General features: G+C 54.6%; 8 protein-coding genes and 1 non-coding gene across 9 annotated transcripts; 3 read left to right on the top strand and 6 right to left on the bottom strand.

Annotated features, from left to right (window-relative positions):
* Window positions 1-28: 28 nt before the first annotated feature.
* BBK36DRAFT_1134326 (asparagine synthase) lies at window positions 29-2,976 on the bottom strand. Its single transcript, XM_024892267.1, has 10 exons — window positions 2,893-2,976; window positions 2,644-2,669; window positions 2,386-2,436; window positions 2,252-2,253; window positions 2,103-2,177; window positions 1,899-2,047; window positions 840-1,835; window positions 381-769; window positions 229-300; window positions 29-176 (listed from the first exon to the last, which is right to left on the bottom strand). Exons 2-9 carry the CDS (start codon window positions 2,667-2,669, stop codon window positions 258-260), a joined length of 1,731 nt encoding a protein of 576 aa, XP_024753106.1. The 5' UTR covers window positions 2,893-2,976; the 3' UTR covers window positions 29-176; window positions 229-257.
* Window positions 2,977-3,870: 894 nt separating this feature from the next.
* On the bottom strand, window positions 3,871-4,543 carry BBK36DRAFT_1188479 (ubiquitin-conjugating enzyme; the record flags this gene model as incomplete). Its single annotated transcript, XM_024896579.1, has 4 exons — window positions 3,871-4,124; window positions 4,191-4,214; window positions 4,281-4,441; window positions 4,509-4,543. The coding sequence occupies 4 exons, from the start codon at window positions 4,541-4,543 to the stop codon at window positions 3,871-3,873; spliced, it is 474 nt and encodes a 157-aa protein (XP_024753107.1).
* Window positions 4,544-5,456: 913 nt separating this feature from the next.
* On the top strand, window positions 5,457-6,750 carry BBK36DRAFT_151240 (Pex19-domain-containing protein; the record flags this gene model as incomplete). The annotated part of the gene is made up of 5 exons (XM_024897589.1): window positions 5,457-5,643; window positions 5,718-5,884; window positions 5,949-5,977; window positions 6,056-6,590; window positions 6,652-6,750. 5 exons carry the CDS (start codon window positions 5,457-5,459, stop codon window positions 6,748-6,750), a joined length of 1,017 nt encoding a protein of 338 aa, XP_024753108.1.
* BBK36DRAFT_167897 (hypothetical protein) lies at window positions 6,675-7,885 on the bottom strand. The gene is given in 8 exon segments (XM_024897792.1): window positions 6,675-6,828; window positions 6,849-6,910; window positions 6,961-7,300; window positions 7,366-7,563; window positions 7,576-7,717; window positions 7,750-7,759; window positions 7,830-7,845; window positions 7,869-7,885. The coding sequence occupies 3 exon segments, from the start codon at window positions 7,693-7,695 to the stop codon at window positions 6,965-6,967; spliced, it is 654 nt and encodes a 217-aa protein (XP_024753109.1). The 5' UTR covers window positions 7,696-7,717; window positions 7,750-7,759; window positions 7,830-7,845; window positions 7,869-7,885; the 3' UTR covers window positions 6,675-6,828; window positions 6,849-6,910; window positions 6,961-6,964.
* A 536-nt stretch (window positions 7,886-8,421) lies between these two features.
* On the top strand, window positions 8,422-10,375 carry BBK36DRAFT_1111227 (ABC1-domain-containing protein; the record flags this gene model as incomplete). Its single annotated transcript, XM_024889682.1, has 3 exons — window positions 8,422-8,768; window positions 8,827-8,977; window positions 9,041-10,375. The coding sequence occupies 3 exons, from the start codon at window positions 8,422-8,424 to the stop codon at window positions 10,373-10,375; spliced, it is 1,833 nt and encodes a 610-aa protein (XP_024753110.1).
* A 391-nt stretch (window positions 10,376-10,766) lies between these two features.
* Window positions 10,767-10,852, bottom strand: BBK36DRAFT_t33. The gene has a single exon. It is a non-coding gene; the product is annotated as a tRNA-Val (tRNA).
* Window positions 10,853-13,293: 2,441 nt separating this feature from the next.
* On the bottom strand, window positions 13,294-14,652 carry BBK36DRAFT_1097782 (hypothetical protein; the record flags this gene model as incomplete). The annotated part of the gene is made up of 1 exon (XM_024889111.1): window positions 13,294-14,652. A coding segment is annotated over one exon (1,359 nt), but the record flags the coding sequence as incomplete, so codon positions are not given.
* A 1,680-nt stretch (window positions 14,653-16,332) lies between these two features.
* On the bottom strand, window positions 16,333-17,863 carry BBK36DRAFT_1166024 (P-loop containing nucleoside triphosphate hydrolase protein; the record flags this gene model as incomplete). Its single annotated transcript, XM_024894851.1, has 3 exons — window positions 16,333-16,362; window positions 16,421-17,540; window positions 17,766-17,863. The coding sequence occupies 3 exons, from the start codon at window positions 17,861-17,863 to the stop codon at window positions 16,333-16,335; spliced, it is 1,248 nt and encodes a 415-aa protein (XP_024753112.1).
* A 514-nt stretch (window positions 17,864-18,377) lies between these two features.
* Window positions 18,378-20,264, top strand: BBK36DRAFT_1156350 (SET domain-containing protein; the record flags this gene model as incomplete). Its single annotated transcript, XM_024893917.1, has 4 exons — window positions 18,378-18,641; window positions 18,715-18,903; window positions 19,037-19,918; window positions 20,151-20,264. 4 exons carry the CDS (start codon window positions 18,378-18,380, stop codon window positions 20,262-20,264), a joined length of 1,449 nt encoding a protein of 482 aa, XP_024753113.1.
* Window positions 20,265-22,185: the final 1,921 nt, after the last annotated feature.

Consider the following 22,185-nt stretch of genomic DNA (forward strand, 5'->3'; position numbering starts at 1 on the left):
CACGCGAAATCTCGATTAGTGTACGTCGTCAAGTCAAACAATGGCGCAATTGCGCTCCATGTGTATTTCTCTCCAATGCCGAGCCATGTCCGCACCTCGGGTATATACACAGCACTACAAAGTACCGACTACCCGCCATTGGAGACCTCTTGTTTGTTCTATACTCTTTACTTTTTCTGTCTACTATCCTCGTAGTGTGCCTTTGCCCCCAGAGTCAAACCTCCCCTCAACATCCGGCGATACCACAGTTATGCCATCTACTCGGCGCTTTCGTACTTGGCGTTGTGGACCGCGATGGCTCTGCAAGACACATGTTAGCAAACTTGAATCGACTTCCATCGTCTCCTGACCATGGAAAGGGAGACAAGAAAAATACGCACCTGCCGCTGGGGTCCGTCTGCTTGGACCAAGTCGGCGTCCATCGCTCCACGGTGGAAGCGCAGCGAGGAGGGAAATGCTCGTCAAACATGAGGCGGTACCAGTACGCCTCCTTGGTATCCGGAATGTCGGTACCCCACTCAGCCTTGGGGTTCTTCAGCATCTCGTCGGTGACGTGGAGCTCGGCGTTGTCCTTGAGCGCGTCAATCCATCCGTATCCGACACCGTCGGAGAACTGCTCCTTCTGTCTCCACAGGATGGAGTCGGGCAGGTAGGCCGGAGTGTCGGGCTCGTCGCTCGTGTCAAAGGCTTTTCGGAGAATGTACTTCTCCATTCTGTCCTTGGTGATCATCTTCTCCTGAGGATCGATGCTCATAGCAGTCTCAATGAACTGATGAACAGTGTTAGCATACGGGGAGGTGCATTCATAGAGAGATACCGCAAGCTCGATTCCGACATACCTTCTTGTCCAGGAAAGGCACACGCGCCTCGAGACCCCAAGCCGAGGTGGACTTGTTGGCTCGCAGACAATCAGCCAAGTGCAGGTTCTTGATACGGCGGACCGTTTCCTCGTGGAAAGCCTCCTTGCTAGGAGCCGCGTGGAAGTAGAGGTAGCCACCAAAGATCTCGTCACTGCCTTCGCCACTGAGGACCATCTTGATGCCCATCGCCTTGATCTTACGAGACAGCAAGAACATGGGCGTTGATGCTCGGATTGTCGTGACGTCGTACGTCTCCAAGTGGTAGATGACATCCGACAGGGCGTTGAGGCCCTCCTCAATGGTAAAGGTCATGACGTGGTGCTTCGTGCCGAGGAACTTGGCCACCTTGAGAGCGGCCTCGTTGTCCGGAGATCCAGGGAGGCCGATGGAGAAGGAGTTGAGCTGCGGGAGGTAGGTAACGGTGGAGAGGTTGTTATCGTCATCGACACCGACAAGACCCTCGCCCGCATCAGGATCAGCCTCCGCCGGGGTAGCCGTGCCGTTGGCCTCCTCGGCCTTCTTCCTGAGCCTCAGCATCTCCCGCTGCGCAATAGACGCAACCAGACTGGAGTCGAGACCACCGGAGAGGAGCACGCCGTAAGGGACTTCAGCCATCAAGCGCTTTCTTACAGCCGTCTCGAGCGAGGTGCGGATGGCCATCAGGTCGGCTGGGGCAGAGGGGACATTGGTGGGATCCCACCAGGTGGGGTTGAAGTAACGGGTTGTCTGGTCGGTTTTTGAGTCGTAGACGTGACCAGGGGGGAAGGCAACAATCTTGTCGCAGACGGGGTGCAAGCACTTGAGCTCCGAGGCAAAGTACACGGCTCCAGGCTCCTTCCATGACCATCCCTGGTAAAGCGTTGTGACGCCGATCGGGTCGCGCGCGGCAATGGTACGGTCCTGGTTCTTGTCGTACAGGACAAAGGAGAACATGCCGTCCAGGTGGTTGGGGGCGTCGATGTCGTGCTCCAGGTACTATTGCAGAGCAAATTAGCCCAGGCCTTTTTCTTCCTAGACCCTCAACGCTCTGAGACCTACCAAGGGAATGATGACCTCGCAGTCGGACGTCGTCTTGAAGTGGTACGGCTCTTTCAGGTGCTTTCGGACCTGTCGGTGGTTGTAGATCTCGCCGTTGGCGGCGAGGATGATGGTATCATCGGCGTTGGTCAGGGGCTGGGCGCCAGACTCTGTCTCCTGTGTGAGCGGGCGCCTGGGTTTGCATCCGGGGAGAGATGGACTTACCAACACCAACAATGCTGAGACGCTCATGGCAAAGGACTGCGAGGCATGTCAGTTCAAGCCCGCAATAGAACGCGCCTCAGGGCCAGTTGACTTACTTGTGTTGTGAGAGATGACGCTGCCGCCTGGACATCAAATAGTCAGCTTCATACAGCTCTTCCTGTCGCTATACAGCATGTAACCGAATCAATTGGTCGAGACGTACTCCAATCAGGTCCGCGGTGTCGAATCCTAACCCATTCCTTGTCAATTGGAGCTGCTATCGCCAGACAGTGGGTGTACTTACGCCTTGGACAGTTTCAGCGCGGTCGGCTTGAACTTTTGGACGTCAGGATGACTGTTTGGACGCAGAATCTGTCAGCTCTGGCTTCGTGTCTTGCATGTTCGCGATGAGTCGAAGAGATGGCGGGGTGTTGGTAGTTCCCAAAATGCCCCTCCAAAATAAAAGGACGACCGAGGACGGATTAAAGAGGTACAAGCTGTCTCTGTCCACTGCACGCGAACGCCGGGCGAAAGAGGACTAGGGGAGCAGGTTGCGACGTACCGATGGCAAGCAAAGATGCCACACATGATTGCGGTTGCTCGACGGGACGATGTTCCTTGACGTCGTGAGAAGAGTCACAAAAAATTCTCAAGAGCAAGTTCAAAGAGAAGAAAGAAATTCGGGTCTGGATGGCTAGGTAATTTAGAGCCAGCGAGACTATAAGTCGGCAGTAGTAGTACTAGACTATGGCCATGACTCTTGTTCACCTTCAGCCTTTTTCTACCCAGAATTTTAACAACGAGCTAATCGCTTTTCGCCCGGCCGACTTCGGCTAATGCCCAAGAGTCACTTTTCCCCAGCTGTCTCGCCTTTGCCTCGACGGTCATTGGCGGCCTTTGCCAATTACCTAAAGCCAACGAAAGATGGAGCGTCTGAAGGGCTGCTGATAAGGGAATTTGGGGGGAGCCTGAACCGCTTTTTTTTTTCCTTGGTGTGGAAGCTGAATATGCCGTTGTACTGTATCAGATCCGACCTCCCTAGAAGAGAGCGGCCTTGCTGACGGCTTATCGCAAATGGACCGATCAAGGGTACATACATGTACATGAAGATGATTCACTTGCAAGACCCTGCAGCGGATGGACACTCTGTTCCAAACGACGTGGCATTGATATACATAAGAACAGTGGTCATAGCATATAGTAACTGTAGGTATGGAAGCCGTATCTCGGAGGTCTGGTTTAGGTAGGCAGATCAAATTGGGATAGATGCACGTGGCGGACTGGGATACGGTTTTGACCATCTACGAGTACATATATATGCCCGTGACCATGTCAAACAGAAGGGCGATATGATACTTATCCACATACAATATGAAATCACATATAAGGTTATTCCAACCTGAGACTGCTTCCCCATCGTTCTAGTCCGGACCGTGTCTGTAAATGTCTCTCTCAAATGCTACTAAACTAACTAACGTGCCAGCATCTACGACGGACGCCTCTCCGTCGGACCGAGCGAACAGTCATTCACCGTCCGTGAAACCGGAGCAACATCGCCGATGCTACCCCGTGTCTGAGCCCGTCTCCATCTGGCAGTTCAACTTCACAAGCCGGCTATAGCCACCGATACCAATCTTTTGTAGATCTGTCGATTGAAGGAAGAAAACACAAGAAAGAAAATCGAAAACCATTTTGTCCTGGTATTGCCCCATCCAACGCCATGACCAATCTTCTCAATAACAATGTCCTCCTCGTCTAAAGTGCAAAGAAAAATAACTTCTCCCCATCTTCACGGAGCCGGATTCTCGCGAACCACGCGCCGGATACGCTTCTCGTACTCGGCCTTGTCTCTCTTGAATAAGTTGTAAGCGTCGGCTTGGGCGGGCGACTCGGGGTTGGGATCGTTGAGGAGGTCCTGAATGCCCAGAAGAATCTGCTTGACCGTGATGGCTGGCTTCCAGGCCTCTTCCTCGTTGAGAATCGACAGGCAAACGGTGCCCGAGGGGTAGACGTTGGGATGAAACAGCGGGGGGACAAATTTGCCTGCCAGCGCGGTTAGATACAGGTCGACAACTGTCAAGCAACCTGGAAAAGATGGCCTGTACTCACATTTCGGTGGCTTCGTTGGGTACTCTAGACAAACGGGACTGAGGTCAGTTTCTGCCCAACCGAGACCTTATCGAGCACGGGGGCACTCACCGTCGGGGAACGCAATGTTGAGCTTGAACAGCCCTCCCTCCCAGATGGTCTTCTCCTTGCCCGGAATGCCACATTCCCAGTTCTTCAGATCGAGCGCGCCCTCCTTTGTCCGGGACGGTTTGGCGAAGAAGCCGAACGGGTGGTCGCGTCGCCATTGCTTCCTAGTAGTTGGATATCCGTCAGCATCTTGGCCCCCATGAGGCGCTGTGAAGTCTCTGCATCGCATACCGCTCCTCTTGCAATCTGTTTTGGCAAAGAGCCATGATGAAGTGCTTGATTTCAAGACTGACGACGGGTCGCGAGACGGGAGTGTAGATGCGCTGCCTCGACCGCTGGTGAAGTCGAAAAGTGCCTGCTGCAGGCGATGATGGAATTCGTACGGACGAAAAGAACGGCTTGGCTTCGTTGTGTATCTCGTGATGGAATAAAGAAGAGGGACAAAATGCGCCCAGGCGTGAATCAGAATGACGGAAGATAGAAGAAGCAAACAGTCGGATTAAAAATCCACGTTCAGAAAAAGGACCCCGGGATACAGAGCAAGGCTGCGGATAGCGCCGCGATCTGCCTAGTGCGATTCCCTCGGAGGGCAGAGATCTCTTGAGTCCCGTCGGTCCCTTGCAGTCAATCGAAGCGAAGAGAGCCTCCACGTCACTTGACGGCCTGCGGCGGCGGGGCAGCGCGCAACGGTTCAGCGGTGCAGGGGCCAGGTTACAGGGCTGCATAGGCCTGGAGAGCGAGGCCTACAGCGAACAGACCCCCTAAAGTCGGCCGCTGGACGAGCACGAGCGTAGGGGGCTGTGCGGAATCGCGGGGCAGCGAGCTGTTCCCTCGGTTCGTTCTATGTGACGCTGCATGTCACCAACCCACGGGCCGAGCTTGGAACTTGGACCAAACAACGTTGAAGCACAAGCACCAGAGGGCCTTCGCTGCACCTCTACTTCACATCTGGCCACGGCCACGCCGCCTCTGTCTTGGATACTGTCGGTGCTGCTGTTATACCCGAGTGCTTTCTCTCTACCGATATTCCTCATTGCAATTTCACCCTCGGAAGCTACAGCTTTGCTCGTCTCCTCCCCCTCCATTAGCGCCGCAACTTAGACTAGACGTCCGCAATACCGAATCTTGCGCATGTGGCTTGTTGCGTCGACGACACTTCGATCGTGACCGCGAGACACAATGAGCTCTCCGTCCGAGGCGGCAGACCCGACGAAGAGGGAAGAGTCTGGGGCAACGCAAGGGGAGGCTCAGCCAGCACCGGCGCCGGCACCGGCAGCAACTGCGGCGGCACACCCTGCGGCCACGGTAACCGACGATGTTGACGATGTTCCCGATCCAGATGAGGACGACCTGGATGATCTCGACGGTATGCTTGCTGCTCATACTTCCCGGATCTTGCCAATTGGCTGTGCAACTTGATTCTGACGGCAGCATGTTCAGAGTTACTGGACGGCTTCAAGGCCGTCCGACAGGAGATGATCAACGACAACACGTTGAAGGAGGGGGCTGAAGCCACGGAGCTCGACTACGACAACATGTCAGAAGAGGAGGTTACAAAGAGAATGCAAGCAGGCATAGCCGGTCTGCTGGCTAACTTGGAGCAATCTGTATGTTGGCTTATGCCATGTGCCCGCAACGACACCGAAGCTGACACCGAACCCCTTGCGACAGCCCGAGCTGCAAGCTCAGTTTGAAGAAATGTTTAAGCAGATGGGCGCGGAGATGGGCGCCGCGATGGAAGAAGAAGAGCAACAGCAGCAGGAGCAGCAACCCACCAGCAGCAAAGAGAAGAGCACGCCCGCCCCAAGTGCCAACCCGAGCGCCGCCGCAGCTGCTCCCGCGGCCGCTCCCGCCGCGGCTTCAACGGCAACCCCCCAGCCCGCTCGTGAGGGCGCTGGCGGCGCGGCGTTTCAAGACACCATTCGCCGTACCATGGAGCGCATGCAGACTTCTGGCGAACAGGCTACCGCGGCGGCGGCGGCGGGAGGCGACGACGACTTCCTCTCCGAGATGCTCAAGCAGCTGACGTCTGGCGACTTTGCCGGCGGCAGCGAAGAGGACTTCTCCAAGATGCTCATGGGCATGATGGAGCAGCTCACAAACAAGGAGATCCTGTACGAGCCGATGAAGGAGCTTCACGACAAGTTCCCCGCCTGGATCGCCAAGAACAAAGACTCGGTTCCCGCCGACGACCTGAAGAGATACATGGAGCAAAAGACGATTGTGGAGGAGATTGTGGCCAAGTTCAACGAGCCCACCTACTCGGACTCTAACGCGGCCGATAGGGAGTATATCGTGGACAGGATGCAGAAGGTGAGTACCTAATCAACCCCCGGCTCTTGTTTGTATATGTACGACGACTGACAGTTCGTAGATGCAAGCGGCAGGCTCGCCGCCGTCAGATCTGGTCGGGGACATGGCCTCTGCTCAGGAAGCGTTCAACTCGGCGGAAGACCAGTGCACCCCGCAATAACTCATCATCATATAATAGCCATATATACACGCACACTCATATATACCCACAGTGCGCACTCTCAATGCAAGCACATTCCGCCGTATACCAAAGCCCAAAAACGCCAGTGAAAACCCTTCCGAGAGCCCTGAAAGCAAATACCAAACTCCATATCGCCAAGCTGAGAATGTCTTGCCAAATTCAACGTGACCACATAATACCGACGCTAACCCAACTAATCGATATCCATCTGACTTGAAGGTTGCGACGAGCGATGCTGCTGTGGAAGCTGTTGCTCTTGTGAGATGAGCTCGGCAAAAATGTCATCGTACTCATCGCTCTCCTCGACCAGAGTGGGCAGCGCATGGCCTCGCTGAGCCAATACTTCCTCTTCGTAAGACGTAAGCATGTGCTCCTCCTCAACGAGCTCCTCCGGGATCATGTCGTCGTCCGTCGGCAGCTGCGCAGACTCCTGCGAAAAGGTCATGGCATCCTCGATATCCGCCTCCGACAGCGAGGGGGCATCGTGGGACAGACGGCCGACGTTAGCAAGCCAGTTTGTCTTGAGAAACTAAAAAATCGCCATTGTCAGCAACAGCCCCGTCTGGTAGTTCATTCATTCGCAAGTTTGCTTACTTGGCCCTCAATGTCTCTCCTCTGCCAAGACTTGTCCTCGGCCTTTTGGCGGACGCTCTGCAGAAAGTTGCGCCGCCTCTGCTCCTGGGCCTCCTCGCGCCTCTTGATGACGGGGTTCGGCCGCGCGGGACGCGCCTGGTACTTGAAGCTGACGGGCCTGATGGGCGACGACTGGATCTGGCGAGGGTGAGGATGGCTCTGCGCTTGCGCCTGCTGCTCGTCGGCGGCAGAGAGAGGCGACGAGGCGCGCACTGGAGACGAGGAGAGCGGGGACGAGACGGCGGGCCGGTTGTCCCAGGAAAAGACGGGCTTTGGCGTCAAGGACAGCATCTTGTTTGTGTCTGGAGCGGTTGTTTCCGGAGGAGTTTGCATGAAATATTTACAAAAAGAAGAAGAGTAGGAGTGTAATATTCAAGGGCGGCAGTCGAAAATATCTTCTTCTCCTCTCCGATGTATGAAAGAAGAAGATGACGATATATGCAATACTAATGAGCTTGTCTTTGTCTCGTCTCTCTTCCCCGTCCAGCGGCAAGTTCAACTCAGCTTTACACGAAACAGCCGACGCGGTACCATCAGTCGCGCAATCACGTGCCTCCGCTGCACATGTCGAAAGATCAGCACCGAAGAACCAGGGCGGACTATCGCGGGCGAATCAGGAGCCGGAGCAGGAAATATCTGGCGATGATGTCGTTCGAAGGCCGCCAAAATTATCCACTGCGCAAAACGGCGTCCCAACAAAAATAGAGTCCGTCTCCTTTTTCGCCTTTGTCTGATCCGCCTTGGTGTTTTTCGCGGTATTGCGCCATGATACTTGCCAGAAAGCACCTGAATTGCTTCTAATTCATAGTTTCATCGATTTATTTCATTTCTTCTTTCCTTTGTTTTTCAGTGGAAGCGAAAGGCAGGCGCTCTGCGTTATACCGTTTCCTTACCTTATCATCCGGTACCATTTGCCACGATATACCTACACATCACCTACATAGAATGCCGAACCGCAGCCATTGAAAAAACATTCCATGTCGACACATCCTTAGACAAAGCCCCTCGGCACCACCAATGAACGTCTTTTCTAGATCGACCTTTGCGACGGCTCGCATAGGTGACCGAACATCATCATGGACGTGCTCGACCTGCCGCGGCCATTTGCTTCGGAGTACGAATAAGCCGTCGGCTCGACCGTTTATCGCGCGACGGTTCGCCTCCGGACGGACATGGTCGCAGGGCAGGGGCAAGGCGGGCGACGGCGCAAAGTCTGGGCCGAATGCCCGGCTGATTCTCTTTGCGTCGACCGGGGCGGCGGCTGGGACGGCGGCGCTGGCGTTTACCGACGAGATCAAGAACAGCTACGAGGCTGCGGAGAGGACGGGGAGGGTGGTTGTGGCGCTGGCTGTCTGTATCAACGAGTGAGTGCGCGCGTGAGTGTTGGGAATACGAGACAGCGGGCTGACGCGAGCTGAACAGCTACCGGACGACGCTCAACACAAAGTCTTCGATTGAGGAGCCGGAAAAGCAGGCCGAGCTGCTCAAGGCTTGCCACAAGCGATGCGCCGAGCGAACCCTCAAGGTCTTGGAGAAGAATGGCGGCATCTTCATCAAGCTCGGACAGCACCTGGTAAGACGACAAGGCAACCGAGTGATGCAATTGGCCGAGAAGCGACTGACACGGCGGTGACAGAGTGCTATGAACTACCTCCTACCTCCCGAGTGGACGACGACGTTTATACCACTGCAGGACAAGTGCCCCGTGTCCTCCTTTGCTTCCATTCAGGATATGTTCCGGAGGGATACCAACGAGGATCTATGGGACTACTTCTCTGAGTTCTCCGAGGAACCAATTGGCGCCGCCTCTCTTGCGCAGGTGCATCTGGCAACCATCAAGGACACTGGGCGCAAGGTGGCCGTCAAGGTCCAGCACCCCGAGCTGGAAGGCTGGGCGCCTCTCGATCTCGCTCTCACCCGGTACACCTTCTCGACGCTCAAGCGATTCTTCCCCGAGTACGATCTCGAATGGCTTTCGTCGGAAATGGACTACTCTCTGCCTAAGGAGCTCGACTTCCGAGAGGAGGCGGAAAACGCACGTCGCATGAAGGCGCATTTCGCCAAGATCCCTGCGCTGCCTCTCGTCATCCCCGAGGTCATGTGGGCGAAGAAGCGCATTCTCGTCATGGCCTGCGAGTCCGGTCGCCGACCGGATGATCTCGAGTACCTGGACAAGAACGGCATCGACCGCGATGAGGTGTCGGCAACGCTGGCGCGCATCTTCAACGAGATGATCTTTGGCGATGGCGCTCCTCTGCACTGCGACCCTCACGGCGGCAACCTCGCCATTCGCAAGAACGACACCCGACGCGGTCTCGGCCGCGGACCCAACTTTGACATCATCCTCTACGACCACGGCCTGTATCGCGACATTCCGCTGCCCCTGAGGCGCTCATACGCCAAGATGTGGCTCGCTGTGATTGACGGAGACATGGACAGAATGAAGAAGTACGCCCACGAGGTCGCCGGCATCAGCGAGGAGGATTTCCCGCTCTTCGCTTCTGCCATTACTGGCCGCGACTTCAGCATCGTCAGCAAGGAAGGGTCCATTCTGAAGACACGCACGGCAGATGAAGAGAAGAACATGAGCGGTGCCCTGCAAGAAGGCCTCATTGTCGACCTTGTGCAGATGCTCGGCCGAGTCCCTCGCATCATTCTCCTCATCCTCAAGACCAACGACCTGACGCGCAGCCTGGACGAGAATCTTCACACTAGCCAGGGTCCCATACGCACCTTTATGATTCTGGCGCGGTACTGCACCCGGACCGTCTTCCACGAGCAGCTCGAGGAGATTCTCCACAACGGGTCGATGCTGTGGCCGCCGAACGCGGTGCGGGTTTTTGCTGCCTGGCTGGGCTTTGTGAGGGTTGAGCTCAAGCTGGAGGCGTTTGAGCTGTGGCTGAGGTTCAAGAGGATCCTGGGGCTGCGGAGCGTGGAGTTTGGCGGCGGGCCGCTGAGACAGGAGCAGTAGATGGGTGTCTCTTTTTATTTCGGGAAGCTCTTCTTGGAATTTGGTGAACAGGTTCAGCATAGACTTTGATAGAACTGGTGTCTTGTATACTACTAACGAGGAGGGAAACGGGGAGGAGAAGGATAGAAGCGTGCAAAATTGGGATGCTGGGGATAACTTTTTTTGTTGGCACGATTTACGAGAATATGTTAGACGCCCGTACAGGTAATTAAAAGTTGATATGATTGTAGTATATACAAGAAACATGCCCCAGCGGGCATGGATAGGTATGTCTTTCAGCAACCATACCGAAGAAATCGAGGGCATACCTACTACGATGGCTTCTTCGTTCTGCTTTGCTGTACGAAGTGCTCTTAGTTCAAGGGGGAGGGGGAGCAAAAAAAGAAAGTGGTGATTCCGCCCGGGCTCGAACCGGGGACCTTTTCGGTGGCGTTAAACGTGTTAACGAAATGTCATAACCAACTAGACCACGGAACCAGATGTCTTTTGATGCTAGAGAGATGCGGTATTTTCATACATGATGGTGTCTTATCTCGAAGTGGAGTTGGTCAAGAGAACTTTGCGATAGACCCAAGGTCCGGGGCTCCACCTTTCCGGGCCCGGTTCCGGATATCGGGTCGTCCCTTTGGCTGAAAAGTCCCCCGTCCACTTCCACCTGCTGCGAGAAGATCTGTGGGATGACTGGAACGAGGCATGGAACGGCAAAAGTCTATGCAGCTCAAGCTTCCCAAGCTTCTTCTTCTGTACATGTACAATGCAAGAAGCTTGTTCGTAACAAAGGAGCGGATTTTCATCATCAACTCCTTTCGAACGAAGTCTAGTAAAGTAGCCGACATGGTAAGAACGGGCTGAAGACTCGGACAAATCCAATTGTCCTTGCATTTCTGTTTATTTCAACACGGAAGCTTCATCATAGCCTGGATCCTCCCCAACCTCCTCACAAACTCCAACACCACCTCCTCACTCTCAAAGCTCTCCGTGACAACAACAACACCCAACGACGTCCTAATGCAAAGTCGATCGCCCTCAACATGCCAGCTCAGCAATCTCTCTAGAGCTTCCTCCATCCACAACTGGTAGACGGCAGACAAGTGCTGCTCTTTCAGGCGCACCACCAGCCCCATAATTCCGGAGCCGGGATGGTTGAGCACGGCATCTACAGCCCAACGCTTGATATCCGTAGCTTGTGCCTTGGGCGAAGTCAATGCCTGAAACGCGACATCTTGAATCAGCAGACACAGCTCCGGAGGAAAGGGCCCGGCGCGTCCGTCTTCGCTGGGGACGTTGAACCTGGCCAGCAACATGTCCATTAGCTTTGCATGCTCCCACTCCGTCGCGAGGAATAAAAGGGCACACTCTCTCACACTGCCCTCCCAAATCTCGAGATTGTCAAGCAGCATCTCCGAGACGCAGGGGGGCAGACGAGGATGCTGGTTTATGATGATCGCGGCAACTGCTCTGTGAAGCGGCCCTGAGCCGCCCACCAACGCGGCCACGCTGTTGAATATGGCCTCCGGTGGGACTATCGGCGCATCAAAGCGTCGACGCTGAAGCTTTGCCGCCAACCCTGCTAATGCGTCTTTTTGGTTGCTTAAGTGGGCGAAGAGAATGTCAAAGATGTCGTAGTACATCCCACCGCTGGCCAGGAACCCTGCAAGCCCTTCTAGTTGTGAATCGGTAAGGCCATTCTTCTTGGTGCCGAGCATATCGAACAAGGCATCGACCATGAAGTTTTCGAGAGTCATTGTGGCGAACCCATCGTCTTTGTATTCCGAACGACTGAGATGCTGCATCACCACGTCTTGGATGCTTTCCAACTTCACCACATAGTTTGAATTGTACATTTTGTCCTTCCAGCGTCGAAGAGTGTCCGAGACGATCTCTTCCCTGTCGCCCAGGGGTGCTTGCGTCACTTCCCCCTCGAAACCGCCTGAGACGCTTGAATCGTTGGATTCGACCTTTGCACTCTCTGCCAACACGACAAGGGCCTTCCTCATCTTCTCTGGCTCCTCATAAAGCGGTCCCGTATCCACGTCTTCGTAGGGTCTCAGCCACAGCGGACGCTGACGTGCCACCTCCTGTAAACGCTCGAATGCTGCTTCCGGCAAATCCAACATGCTTCTCAACAGCGACAAAACGCTCACCCTGGTGTCACCGTTACGAACGTTGAGGCATTCGATCAACCCCTCCACAATCAACGGGCTGTATTCTGTCTCGGTCCGGTTCTCTGCGACCTTCCACAGAGTGACTGCCGCATGTTGATATATGTGCCTGTCCGGATGGTCGAGCAGCTTCGAAAAAAGAGCAAGTGTAGACGGAGTTGACCTCGGTGCGTGCCAAAGGAGGCTCGCCGTTGCGGAACATAGGTAGAAGCCCTCCTCGTCGTACTCGTCGTTGTAGTCATCAAGAAACTCCCGAGACCACTCAACCACATAGTCCACCAGACTCGGCGTCACTTTCGGGCGAGCTGAGAGCCCGTAGATAAAGGACGCTCGCAGGCTGTTCTTGTCAGAGCCCAGCATGCCAGCCGCCTCTCTCAGCAGCTCTTCTGGAAACTCCGGTTCTCCGACTAGACGCTGCACCGCTTTCGTCGAGATGTCAGACTCGAGGAAGAGCCAGCCCATCATCTTGGCTTGCACAGATTGGCGAATGCCCGCAAAGGAGGCCGGCTCATATGCGCTGCTATTCACCTCCGCCAAGCAATGCATCGTTAAGCGTAGATGCGCGGGGCCAACCAGATCCTTCGGCCCCTTCTCCATTACCTGGAAGAAGCGGCACAAAGCTCTCTCGTCCCGTTGGAGCTGTATGATGCCGGAGACAAAGCGCCAGAAGACATCATAGCTTGGGTTATACTTCTCTCTCAGTAGAAAGACTTCCGGCTCGGTGGGGGTTGGGTCCTTTCCAGCACAGTCAAAGACTATGAGATCCTTCTTCGACATCCAATGCTGGGCAAAGAATTGCGCAGCAAACAGCTCCTGGAATGTCAAATGCAGAAAGTGATAGCTCCGGGTGGTTGGTGTGAGCGGCCCATCTGACGTTCTCAGGAAAGAGAGCTTGTCCAAGTCCGTAAACCATGGCTGTGCTTTGGATGCAGGGAGATTGCTCGTGATGATAGTCTGCACGTCATGGAAGCTTTTGAGAAACACCGGGTCGAATTCAATTGTGTCGTTAACGAGCCCGGTGAACGAAAGAGCCTGGAGGGCGTTGATCTCGGCCTGACACAGACGTCTGACGTCGTCCGGATAAGAAGCCTGGGCTTCATGTTTCAAGACTGGTTCACCACTGCCTTCGCGACGCTTCTCCAGCATCTCGACATCCTTATTCCAGAGCGACGTCTCTATGGAGTGGTACAGCTCCGTCATGGTCTCCGGAGGACTGTCGCCATTCAGCATCCCAGCCATCATGCTGTAGCAGATGGCATCAAGCTGAATCGGAATGCGAGCTAAGCCGGTTACCACAGGGTGGCCCTCGATGAACGAATGAATCTCTACTGCTTTATCTCCAGCATGCTTCTCAATGTATTCCTTCACCTGAGTTGGGTAAAAGCCAGTTGTTTCGAGCTCCAGGTGAATGTTCTGGAAGAGTTCGCGATTGACACCTCGTGGGCGGGCGGTTATAATGACCCGAGGCACATTGATCAGCTTGAGAAGCAGCTCATAACCTGGAGTGTACAACTCTCGATACACCTCGTCAAAGCCATCAAGGATAAAGAGCGTCCTGCTGGGGTTGTCCTTGAACGATCTTTCCAAGGCCTCGCCGAGCGTGCCCTCCCCGGCCTTTTCGATATCAGGCAGTGGCCCGCTCAGAATATTTGCGATACTTTGTCCCATTTCGAGGCTGCTTTTGATCTGGCGTAGCGGGATCCAGACGACGCGATCGATGATCTCAGCCCACATGCCCTTGTAGAGAAAGTCGTGTACCAGCTTCTTGCAGAGCGTCGTCTTGCCCACGCCGGCTTGGCCACGGATGAGGATTCGCATGGGAATATCCTCGGAAGAGCCATCTATCGCCGCGCCGACCGATGCACCATTTCTTCTGTCGAATAGTGCTTCCAAATCGACACGTTGCGACCTTGGCGGTTCCCAGATATCCAGACGGCGCAGGATAGAGAAGGGCGACGGTGAGGGGGTGCCGGAATCCTTACTCAGAGTATCGTCCCCGGCACTTCGAACAACAGCTAGATTGATATAGCACTCATTCATGGATAGTCTGCTACCGTCCAGTCGCTCGATCCTAAGCAGCTTGAGATCCTCATCTGTATAATGATCTCGAAGCATCTGGTCTGCGTAAAACTCGCGGACTTTGTGACAGTTTCGCCATGCACTATCCAGCAACTGTCTTCGAGGCTGCTGAAGCACAACCCTCGCGCGTTCAACGTTTGCGTGGTAGACTTTGCGGCGACGGTACCTTGTCAGGTTCGGCGAGTCAAGCTGCGGCGATCTGGTAACAAGCCGAGCCCATTCTAGGACACGGCAGGATTTGGTCCGACTGGCTTGTGCGGTTATGAAAGCCTCCAACACGTCACATAGTCGCTCATGGTTCAAGTCCCTCGCCATCTCAAGCTGTGCACAGAGACCACAGAGGAAGTCCTTAACCTCCCGACATGGTAGATCAGGATGTTGAAGCAAAGCCTCCAGATGCTTCGGAGCATTCGCCCAAACCAGGCCATCAGTCGCCCGCAACGCAATGTACCAGTCCTTGGGCTTCTTGAGCGTCTTGAATGCCTTGTCCGTGTTGGCCGCACTCCCTACCAAGTCGCCGCATGACTTGATGACCTCGACGATGGAGCTGATCAGCTCGGGCGCCTCCGTCAAGTCGACCAGCCCCTCGACAAGTTTCGATGGATCGAGAGACCAGACAGAGCCAGCGACCTTGGCGCCGCCCATGAGAGTCTTCACGGCGCTGCTCCCAATCTTCTTCCAAGGGCTCACGTCCGTCGGGATGGCGAGCAGCGCCTGGTACGAGTAACTCGCGGCTTCGGCGAGACGCAGCTCCTTATAATCTCTCAGCTTCTCCAGCCGTTTGAGCAAGCTCTGCACTTTTATATCAGCGATGCCCTCCGCCTTGACCTCGTTCATCGCGTCTAAGACGGCGGAAAGCGCGCGAATCGAGTTGTACTTTGTCTGGTTGTGGGCTGCGTCGACGGCACTGTCCAGCGCCTTTTGGATAGACAGCATGGCGCTTCCGAGATTGAGCTTTTTGCCAGCTAGGCCCGTCTGACGGCAGTGCAGGAAGGCCTCGAATGCGCGCAGAAGCTCTGTGTCGACGATCTTGCCGTCCACTGCGGCGGCGGCGATGACATTGTGGAATCTGTCGAACAGGCGCACGTAGTCATCCACATCGACCAAGGACGCCAGCGGCGTTATCTCGATGGCATATGCTTCGCTCGGGTTCTGGGCAAACTCGTCGATCATGGACCGCTGTAAGGCTTGCAATGCCTCCAGCTCTTTCGTGGAGCGGGCAGTTGGCTGCCTCCCAGCGCCATTGTGGTTCGATGGCTGTCCTGCCCGGCTGAGTCGATGACAGAGATCACTTGTGGACGTTGGACGGCAGAAGCGCTCTATCAAGCTTGCCATCGGCATTGCATGGCAGAGCACGTTTGCTCCTGGCGTGAGTGGCAGGTTGTAGGAGCGAAGTTGCGGCTGTGATCATCTCGTGACAGCTGCAGGTTGGTGTTAGTGGGTTCTTTCAGCTCCCAATACCTTGGCAATCTGATATGCCGCGGCATTTCAGTTCTCTTCCCAAGCGATAGAGGGCGACAATCCAACCAAGCTTTGAATGATGACCAGGGTTCAATAAGCTATTCCAACATGCTCAATCATGACACATAATGCTATATGGAACAAGGTGTCATCTGGATATAGGTAGGTAGGTAGGTAGAGATGGATGTATTATGGCTTCCTCTATTCCGCGCATGCTCGAAAGCAATCATCTTTCCCAAACCTTCATTGCTTTGATCATGTCCGTCCCACCTTGAATGATAGAATCTAGAACACAGTTAGCATATATTCACCCCAAAGCTGCTATACATGGTCTACGACTCACATCATTCTTCCCTACCGCGACAGGGTCATCTTCAGATACCCTCATATTTCCAACACCTTCCACAAATGCAATCGGCGCGTCGCCCATTACTTTGCGAGCAACATCGCCCACCGTCAGGCCCTTCCTTACCAGCACACAGTCTCTAAAGACAAATTTGGATTCTGACGCTCCTGAGCTGAACGTTGTCGTGTTTCGGACGGGGAAAACGGGGACCAAGCCGAGCAGCTCAGCTGCCTTGGACAGCACTTGCACGACTCCTGTAGATCCGAAGCGGTACAATACCATGTCCTTGAGATTCTCTATTCGATTCCGGTTCTTTTCGTCGAGCTCTTTGAGGCCGCCGCCTGTGGGGTCGCCTTGCTCAATGAGGTCCTCTCTCGTGTCGACAAACTCGCTTCCCTCCACATACTTGATGTATCCTTGCTTCGCCATCTTCCTCAGGAAGATTTCTGAAATGGCCGAGCAGAGAACGACAGTGTTGGGGTCCTGCATCTTGGCGATCTTGGCGATGTTCTTGTCCGCGTCAGGGTGATCGATCTTGTTCAGCGCTATTACCGTCGGGAACTTTTCGTCGATGAAGCAGTTGACAATGTGCTCGATCGTCTCGTCAGACCACTCCTCCAGCGGCTCCTTGACGCCTGACCGGTCCAGCGTCCGCTGCACTGTTACCGGCGTGGATCCGTAACCGGAAAACTGGTTCTGTAATGTCTCGACGGCTGTGGCCTTGACCGCGATATGCCGCCGCTTGATGCCTCCCCATTTCTGCATCAGATTGCCCAAGATCCACGCCACAATCTCGCTGCGCAGCCAGGCGATATCGACCGAAGGATCGTAGCCTCTCGTCTCCTTGCCTTCGGCATCGACCGTCCCGGAGGCATCGACGACGTGAATGAGCGCATCGGCATGTCGCAGGTCGTCCAAGAACTTGTTTCCCAGACCGCGGCCCTGATGGGCACCAGGCACTAACCCCGCAACATCGAGAAGCTCAATCGGGACCGACCGTCGACCGTCGACGCAGGAGCCGTAGTTGGGCTTGCATTTATCTGAGAGCCCGAAGCGCGCACAGGCGCAGTCGATCTGAAGGTATCCTATCGCTCGCTGAGGATCAATGGTGGTAAATCTGTCGCATGAGAACGAGACGAGAAATGTCCAAGTCAGCTTGGCGAGCTTTTCTTCGAGCGGGATGGGGTAGGCGGGCGATTATTCACGGGAAGTTGCCTATTGGAAATTGATGTTAGCAACAGCACACGAGTTGCTTCAGTCAGACGAGCCATGGCCTGTCTCTTGCTGTCGCCTCTGTGTCTTTCTGGTGTTCCCAAGCTGGCGGCAAAGGAGAGGGCAGTACTGACCAACTTTGGAGGAAGCATCCGTTAAGCTGTTGAGCATGCTGCTCTTGCCGGCCGAAGGCTTGCCTACAAGCCCAATGAGGGGATCGCGAGGCATGGCGGGGTGCGCGGAATCTCGAGTGGAAGGGAGAGCGAATATGAACCGGTTTGATGATGTTGTTGAGGCTCTGAAGGTATGAAGCTTACAGAGATGAGCCTATCAATGTCGAATATGGACGGGTTTGTAGAAGCTCGCAGGAGAGACACCAGCTGAGATATCGTAGAAAGATTCAGAAAAAAAAAACGGACCGGCGATAAGGTATGCAAAAGTTGGCGCAAGTGGGTTGACGCTTGTGATGTGACGATACAAGTAGCGGCTAAACGCAGCCGTTGGAGATTCTGTACCAGCTAAGGAGGAGTACCTGACTTTGACAGGACTTCACGCCAAGACCGATGTAGTCTTCTGCTACCTCTACAAGCCCCTCCTAGCCTTTTACCTCATTGTACTTTCAAATTCCATGTGAAGCACATGCCTACCAGGGCGAACTTTATGTTGATGCTTCATTCTCATGCAACCAAACTCGCCAATAGCGGACTCGTCAGATCAAGCAGATATCTTATTAGACTGTGACATGGCCCAATTACCGATCGAGGCTTTCCCAGCCTGGGCTTTGCTGAATAACGTCGACTTTGCAAACGCAGAGATACGAAACATTGAAGGCAAAGGGTTCGGCCTCGTCACCAAGAATGATATCACGAACGAGGGCCGTGAGGCTTCCGGCGCAGCACCAATCCTCCGAATACCCCGGGATCTTGTTCTGTCTGCTGAGGCGGTAGAGGAGTATGCCAAGGTCGATCAGAACTTCAAGCAGCTGCTGGACGTGGCTGGACATCGGGTAGGTACCGCCATGTTCAGTTGCATGCCCGGTGGCGGAGTCCTTAGGACGACAGTCGCTAACATCTGGAGAGAGCACCAGGGACGACATCATGCTATATCTGTTGACTCGTCTTGTTCAATCAAAAGCAACATCATCAGGCACGAGGGCGTTTACCTCGACGCCATGGACCGAGTACATCAAGTTCCTGCCACGACCCATCCCCGTTCCCACCATGTGGACGAATGACGAGAGAGAACTACTCAAGGGGACTTCTCTCGAGGTAAACTCAAATCCCCCAACCTCTCATATATCAACCTATCGGGATTCTTCCTGCGTTTGTCAACCTAAAGGCGGGTCGCAACGCAGGAGATGGTGCCATACAGTCCTGGTCAACGCTCACACTCCCTATACAGGCCGCCGTGAGTGCCAAGCTATCTACGCTCTCAAGCGAATTCGATGAGCTGTGCGAACAGGCTTCAGCCCTACCATTCTGGAACGCCCTTCTCAACGAATCTGCAACGTTGGAGGACTGGACCCTCGCGGACGCCTGGTATCGCTCGCGATGCCTGGAGCTTCCCCGATCCGGCCATGCCATGGTTCCCGGACTGGACATGGCGAATCACTCGCAGAGCCATTCGGCATACTACGATGAAAGTTCTGACGGTGATGTGGTATTGCTTCCGAGACCAGGATCAAAGATACACGCAGATGGAGAGATTACCATCTCATATGGAGAAGCCAAGTCGGCAGCTGAGATGCTGTTCAGCTACGGCTTCATCGATACAGACTCACCTGTCAAAGAGCTAACATTACACCTGGATGCATTGCCTGACGACCCTCTAGGAAGGGCCAAATTTCACATTTACAAAGGACCTCCCACTGTACGACTATCTATAACCGACAACAATGTCCATTGGTCCAGCCCGTTTCTGTATCTGCTGATCCTGAACGAGGAAGATGGCCTTGCGTTCCGGGTACTACAAGACACAACAGGGGGCCGCCAGTTGAAGCTATTCTGGCAAGATGAGGACGTCACAGAGAGGACGGGCGAGTTCGAGACACTCGTGCAGAACCACCCTCTCCACCAGGTGTTTAAGCTTCGAGCAGTTGCCGTGCTGGAGGAGCGGGTTGCGATGCAGCTGGACAGAATCTCCTCCGGTCCCTCATACGGGGCAAGGGAGCAATCTCACGCGGCAGCAAACGAGCCTCGTGCGGAGTGCAGGCTAGCGGCTGAGACCTTGCGAGATCTCGAAACCCAGGTCCTGCAGGGCGTGGCACACGCGCTAGAAAACGAGGTACGGACGCCTTTCTCTTTCTTTTTTTCAGCTCGTGTCTTCTGTGAGACGAACACACAAACCCTTCCCTTCGCCGTGACACTACATGTCGCTATTTCGACGGTCCGAGGGGTCTCATCCAGACAGATGGCGGCCGACGACCATGTCCAAGCCAGGCCGTGTCCCCAGGTCTCAAAACAGAAAAGCCGTCTGAAGAAAAAGAGTGCTAATGCAACCACGTAATATTCCACAGAAGGCGAGGCTGCTTCTGGATGCAGACGTAGTGACATATCTCGGGTCGATGGAAGATGCCCAAAACGAGCAAGCGCCTGGCCCGGCGTCCAATGACGACGACGAGTTCAGCTAGGCGGTCGGAATAGTCACGCGTGCGTGGGATGAACAGCCGGGGAAGCGCTGATTTGCCCTGTCTGTATCGAGTCTTGCTGGTACGGTAGCGGGGGGATCGACGGCTTCCTGATTCATGGGGTCTGCGCCGGCTTGACCCGATGAAGGGATGGTGAAGCATCTTGTATCTCCTGGACCGGGTATTAGATACTGCCTGTACTTCTTGTGGCTTTTGAGGCTTTCGTGTTGAATCTGTCTACCACTATCGTGAACCCGCTCGAACGAACTACGGTGCAGAGGAGGGTGGGAGCGAATGGACTAGCCCTGAGCTATCGATTGAAGAGGTTCTAAAACGCGGGCTGAACATGCGATGAATGCGTTTTCTGTTCCAAGCGATTGCCAGTGGCTTGGAGCCTTTGGACACCGCTTCAACTCTTGATCATGAAGCTGTTGGACGGACTCGGGAACTAAGGCATCATGGTCGAGATCTTTGCATCTTGGATCCAAGTCATCCCGTGATGTCCCGTCGTGCTTGGACTCGTATGGCATGACCAGAACGCTGGGATGATAATAAGCTTCAAGCTTTCCCCTTCGATGCACCCCATGTCCAAGATTGGAAGCGTTAGCAAACAACCTTGGCATGGAGATGCCACTACCCCAAACTTTGGCGCAAAATACGGGGATGTCAAGCGCTAGATATGGCCATCAAGGATAATAGATGTGCCGACAAGGCATCTTCCTACGATAGTTGCCGATCTCACGATGGCCTTGGACACAGTGAAACGCTTGGGAGGGATGAACGAATTGGGTGTGAAGTCGAACTGAATCAGAGCACTTTGAATGCTTCGTACCTTGAGCGAAGACACCTACAAGGTTCCAACTACCAGATGGAGCTGCATGCCCGGATGGGAATCGCATACCTTTACGAAGTACGAAGCAGCACACACGCATAATCTGCGAACATGGTTCTGGGCCTATTCCCTTTAACTATTAGCAGTGTCGCTGCGATGTCGCGTGGTCCCCGGAGTTGGTGCAGCGAAGGAAGCTGACGGCATTCAGGCAAGGGTCCGGATGTGCCGGTCTGTTCCGCTAAATCCCACGTTTTTACATGCTCGCTCGCTGGTCGGGGAGTTTATTGCACGCCGAATGACTGCAGTAAGACACGAGAAAACCAAGCAGACTTGTTCGATTCCGGCAGTGCCGTCTATTCGCGTACAGGTAGGCTGGCAATGGAAGCATCACGTTGTTTGGCAACGGCTGTGCAGGTCACGTTATCGAGATGAGTGGGAGGCGAAACAGACAAAAGCATCGGTACCTGTCTGTAAGTACTCCGTGTCCTTGTCCTTCGGTCTGCGTAAACACAGTACATACGAACGCCACCAGTCATGGGATTTCCGCTCACATTTCCCGTCCACCACGGCCGTCGTCATCAAGTATCCGCCGTCCTCGTACGAATGACATGGTTCACACGGTATGAGAAGAAGAAGCGCGAACGAGCTGCTCTCCCCCGGCTTTTTTCCACCCCGCACCATGTGCGCCTCAGAGGGGGGCAAACCGCGGGAAATCTGGGGTAAATCAGGCCACAGTCGACGTTTGTCTCGGCGCTAGCTGTTGACAAGGACTAGGAGGCGTGTTCTAGAGCGAATTCTACGAGTTCCTGCGTTGGACGGCTTGGTGACAAAAGAGACCGGGTTTGTGCAGTGAAATTGACGGGTATTCGAAGGCGGAAGAAGGAGAGCAGGCGGAAGAGTGTGATGGGAACGCGGCTGTGCTGTTGGGGACAATGGGTTGCATTTTCCTGACTTTTGCGCTCGACCTGAATCCCGCGTCAGAGACCCTCCACGTCGCCGTATATCGGACTGAATGGCCAGCCCATGTGGGTTCCGGATGGGCATGCGAGTTGCGGCGGTCGGGGCTAAAATGTCGCGATGCTGGGTAAGGGT

Source organism: Trichoderma citrinoviride (genome assembly GCF_003025115.1).
Source record: "Trichoderma citrinoviride strain TUCIM 6016 unplaced genomic scaffold BBK36scaffold_2, whole genome shotgun sequence".
Lineage (NCBI taxonomy): Eukaryota > Fungi > Ascomycota > Sordariomycetes > Hypocreales > Hypocreaceae > Trichoderma > Trichoderma citrinoviride.

Excerpts from the sequence above, each read along its gene's own strand:
- BBK36DRAFT_1134326 (XM_024892267.1), bottom strand. The coding sequence starts at position 2,669 with ATGTGTGGCATCTTTGCTTGCCATCG. Across the intron at positions 770-839 it reads TGCCTTTCCTGGACAAGAAG|TTCATTGAGACTGCTATGAG; the intron begins GTATGTCGGAAT and ends ACTGTTCATCAG. Across the intron at positions 301-380 it reads CAGACGGACCCCAGCGGCAG|AGCCATCGCGGTCCACAACG; the intron begins GTGCGTATTTTT and ends TGTGTCTTGCAG.
- BBK36DRAFT_167897 (XM_024897792.1), bottom strand. The coding sequence starts at position 7,695 with ATGCTGTCCTTGACGCCAAAGCCCGTCTTTTCCTGGGACAACCGGCCC. Across the intron at positions 7,301-7,365 it reads GGAGAGACATTGAGGGCCAA|TTTCTCAAGACAAACTGGCT; the intron begins GTAAGCAAACTT and ends GCGATTTTTTAG.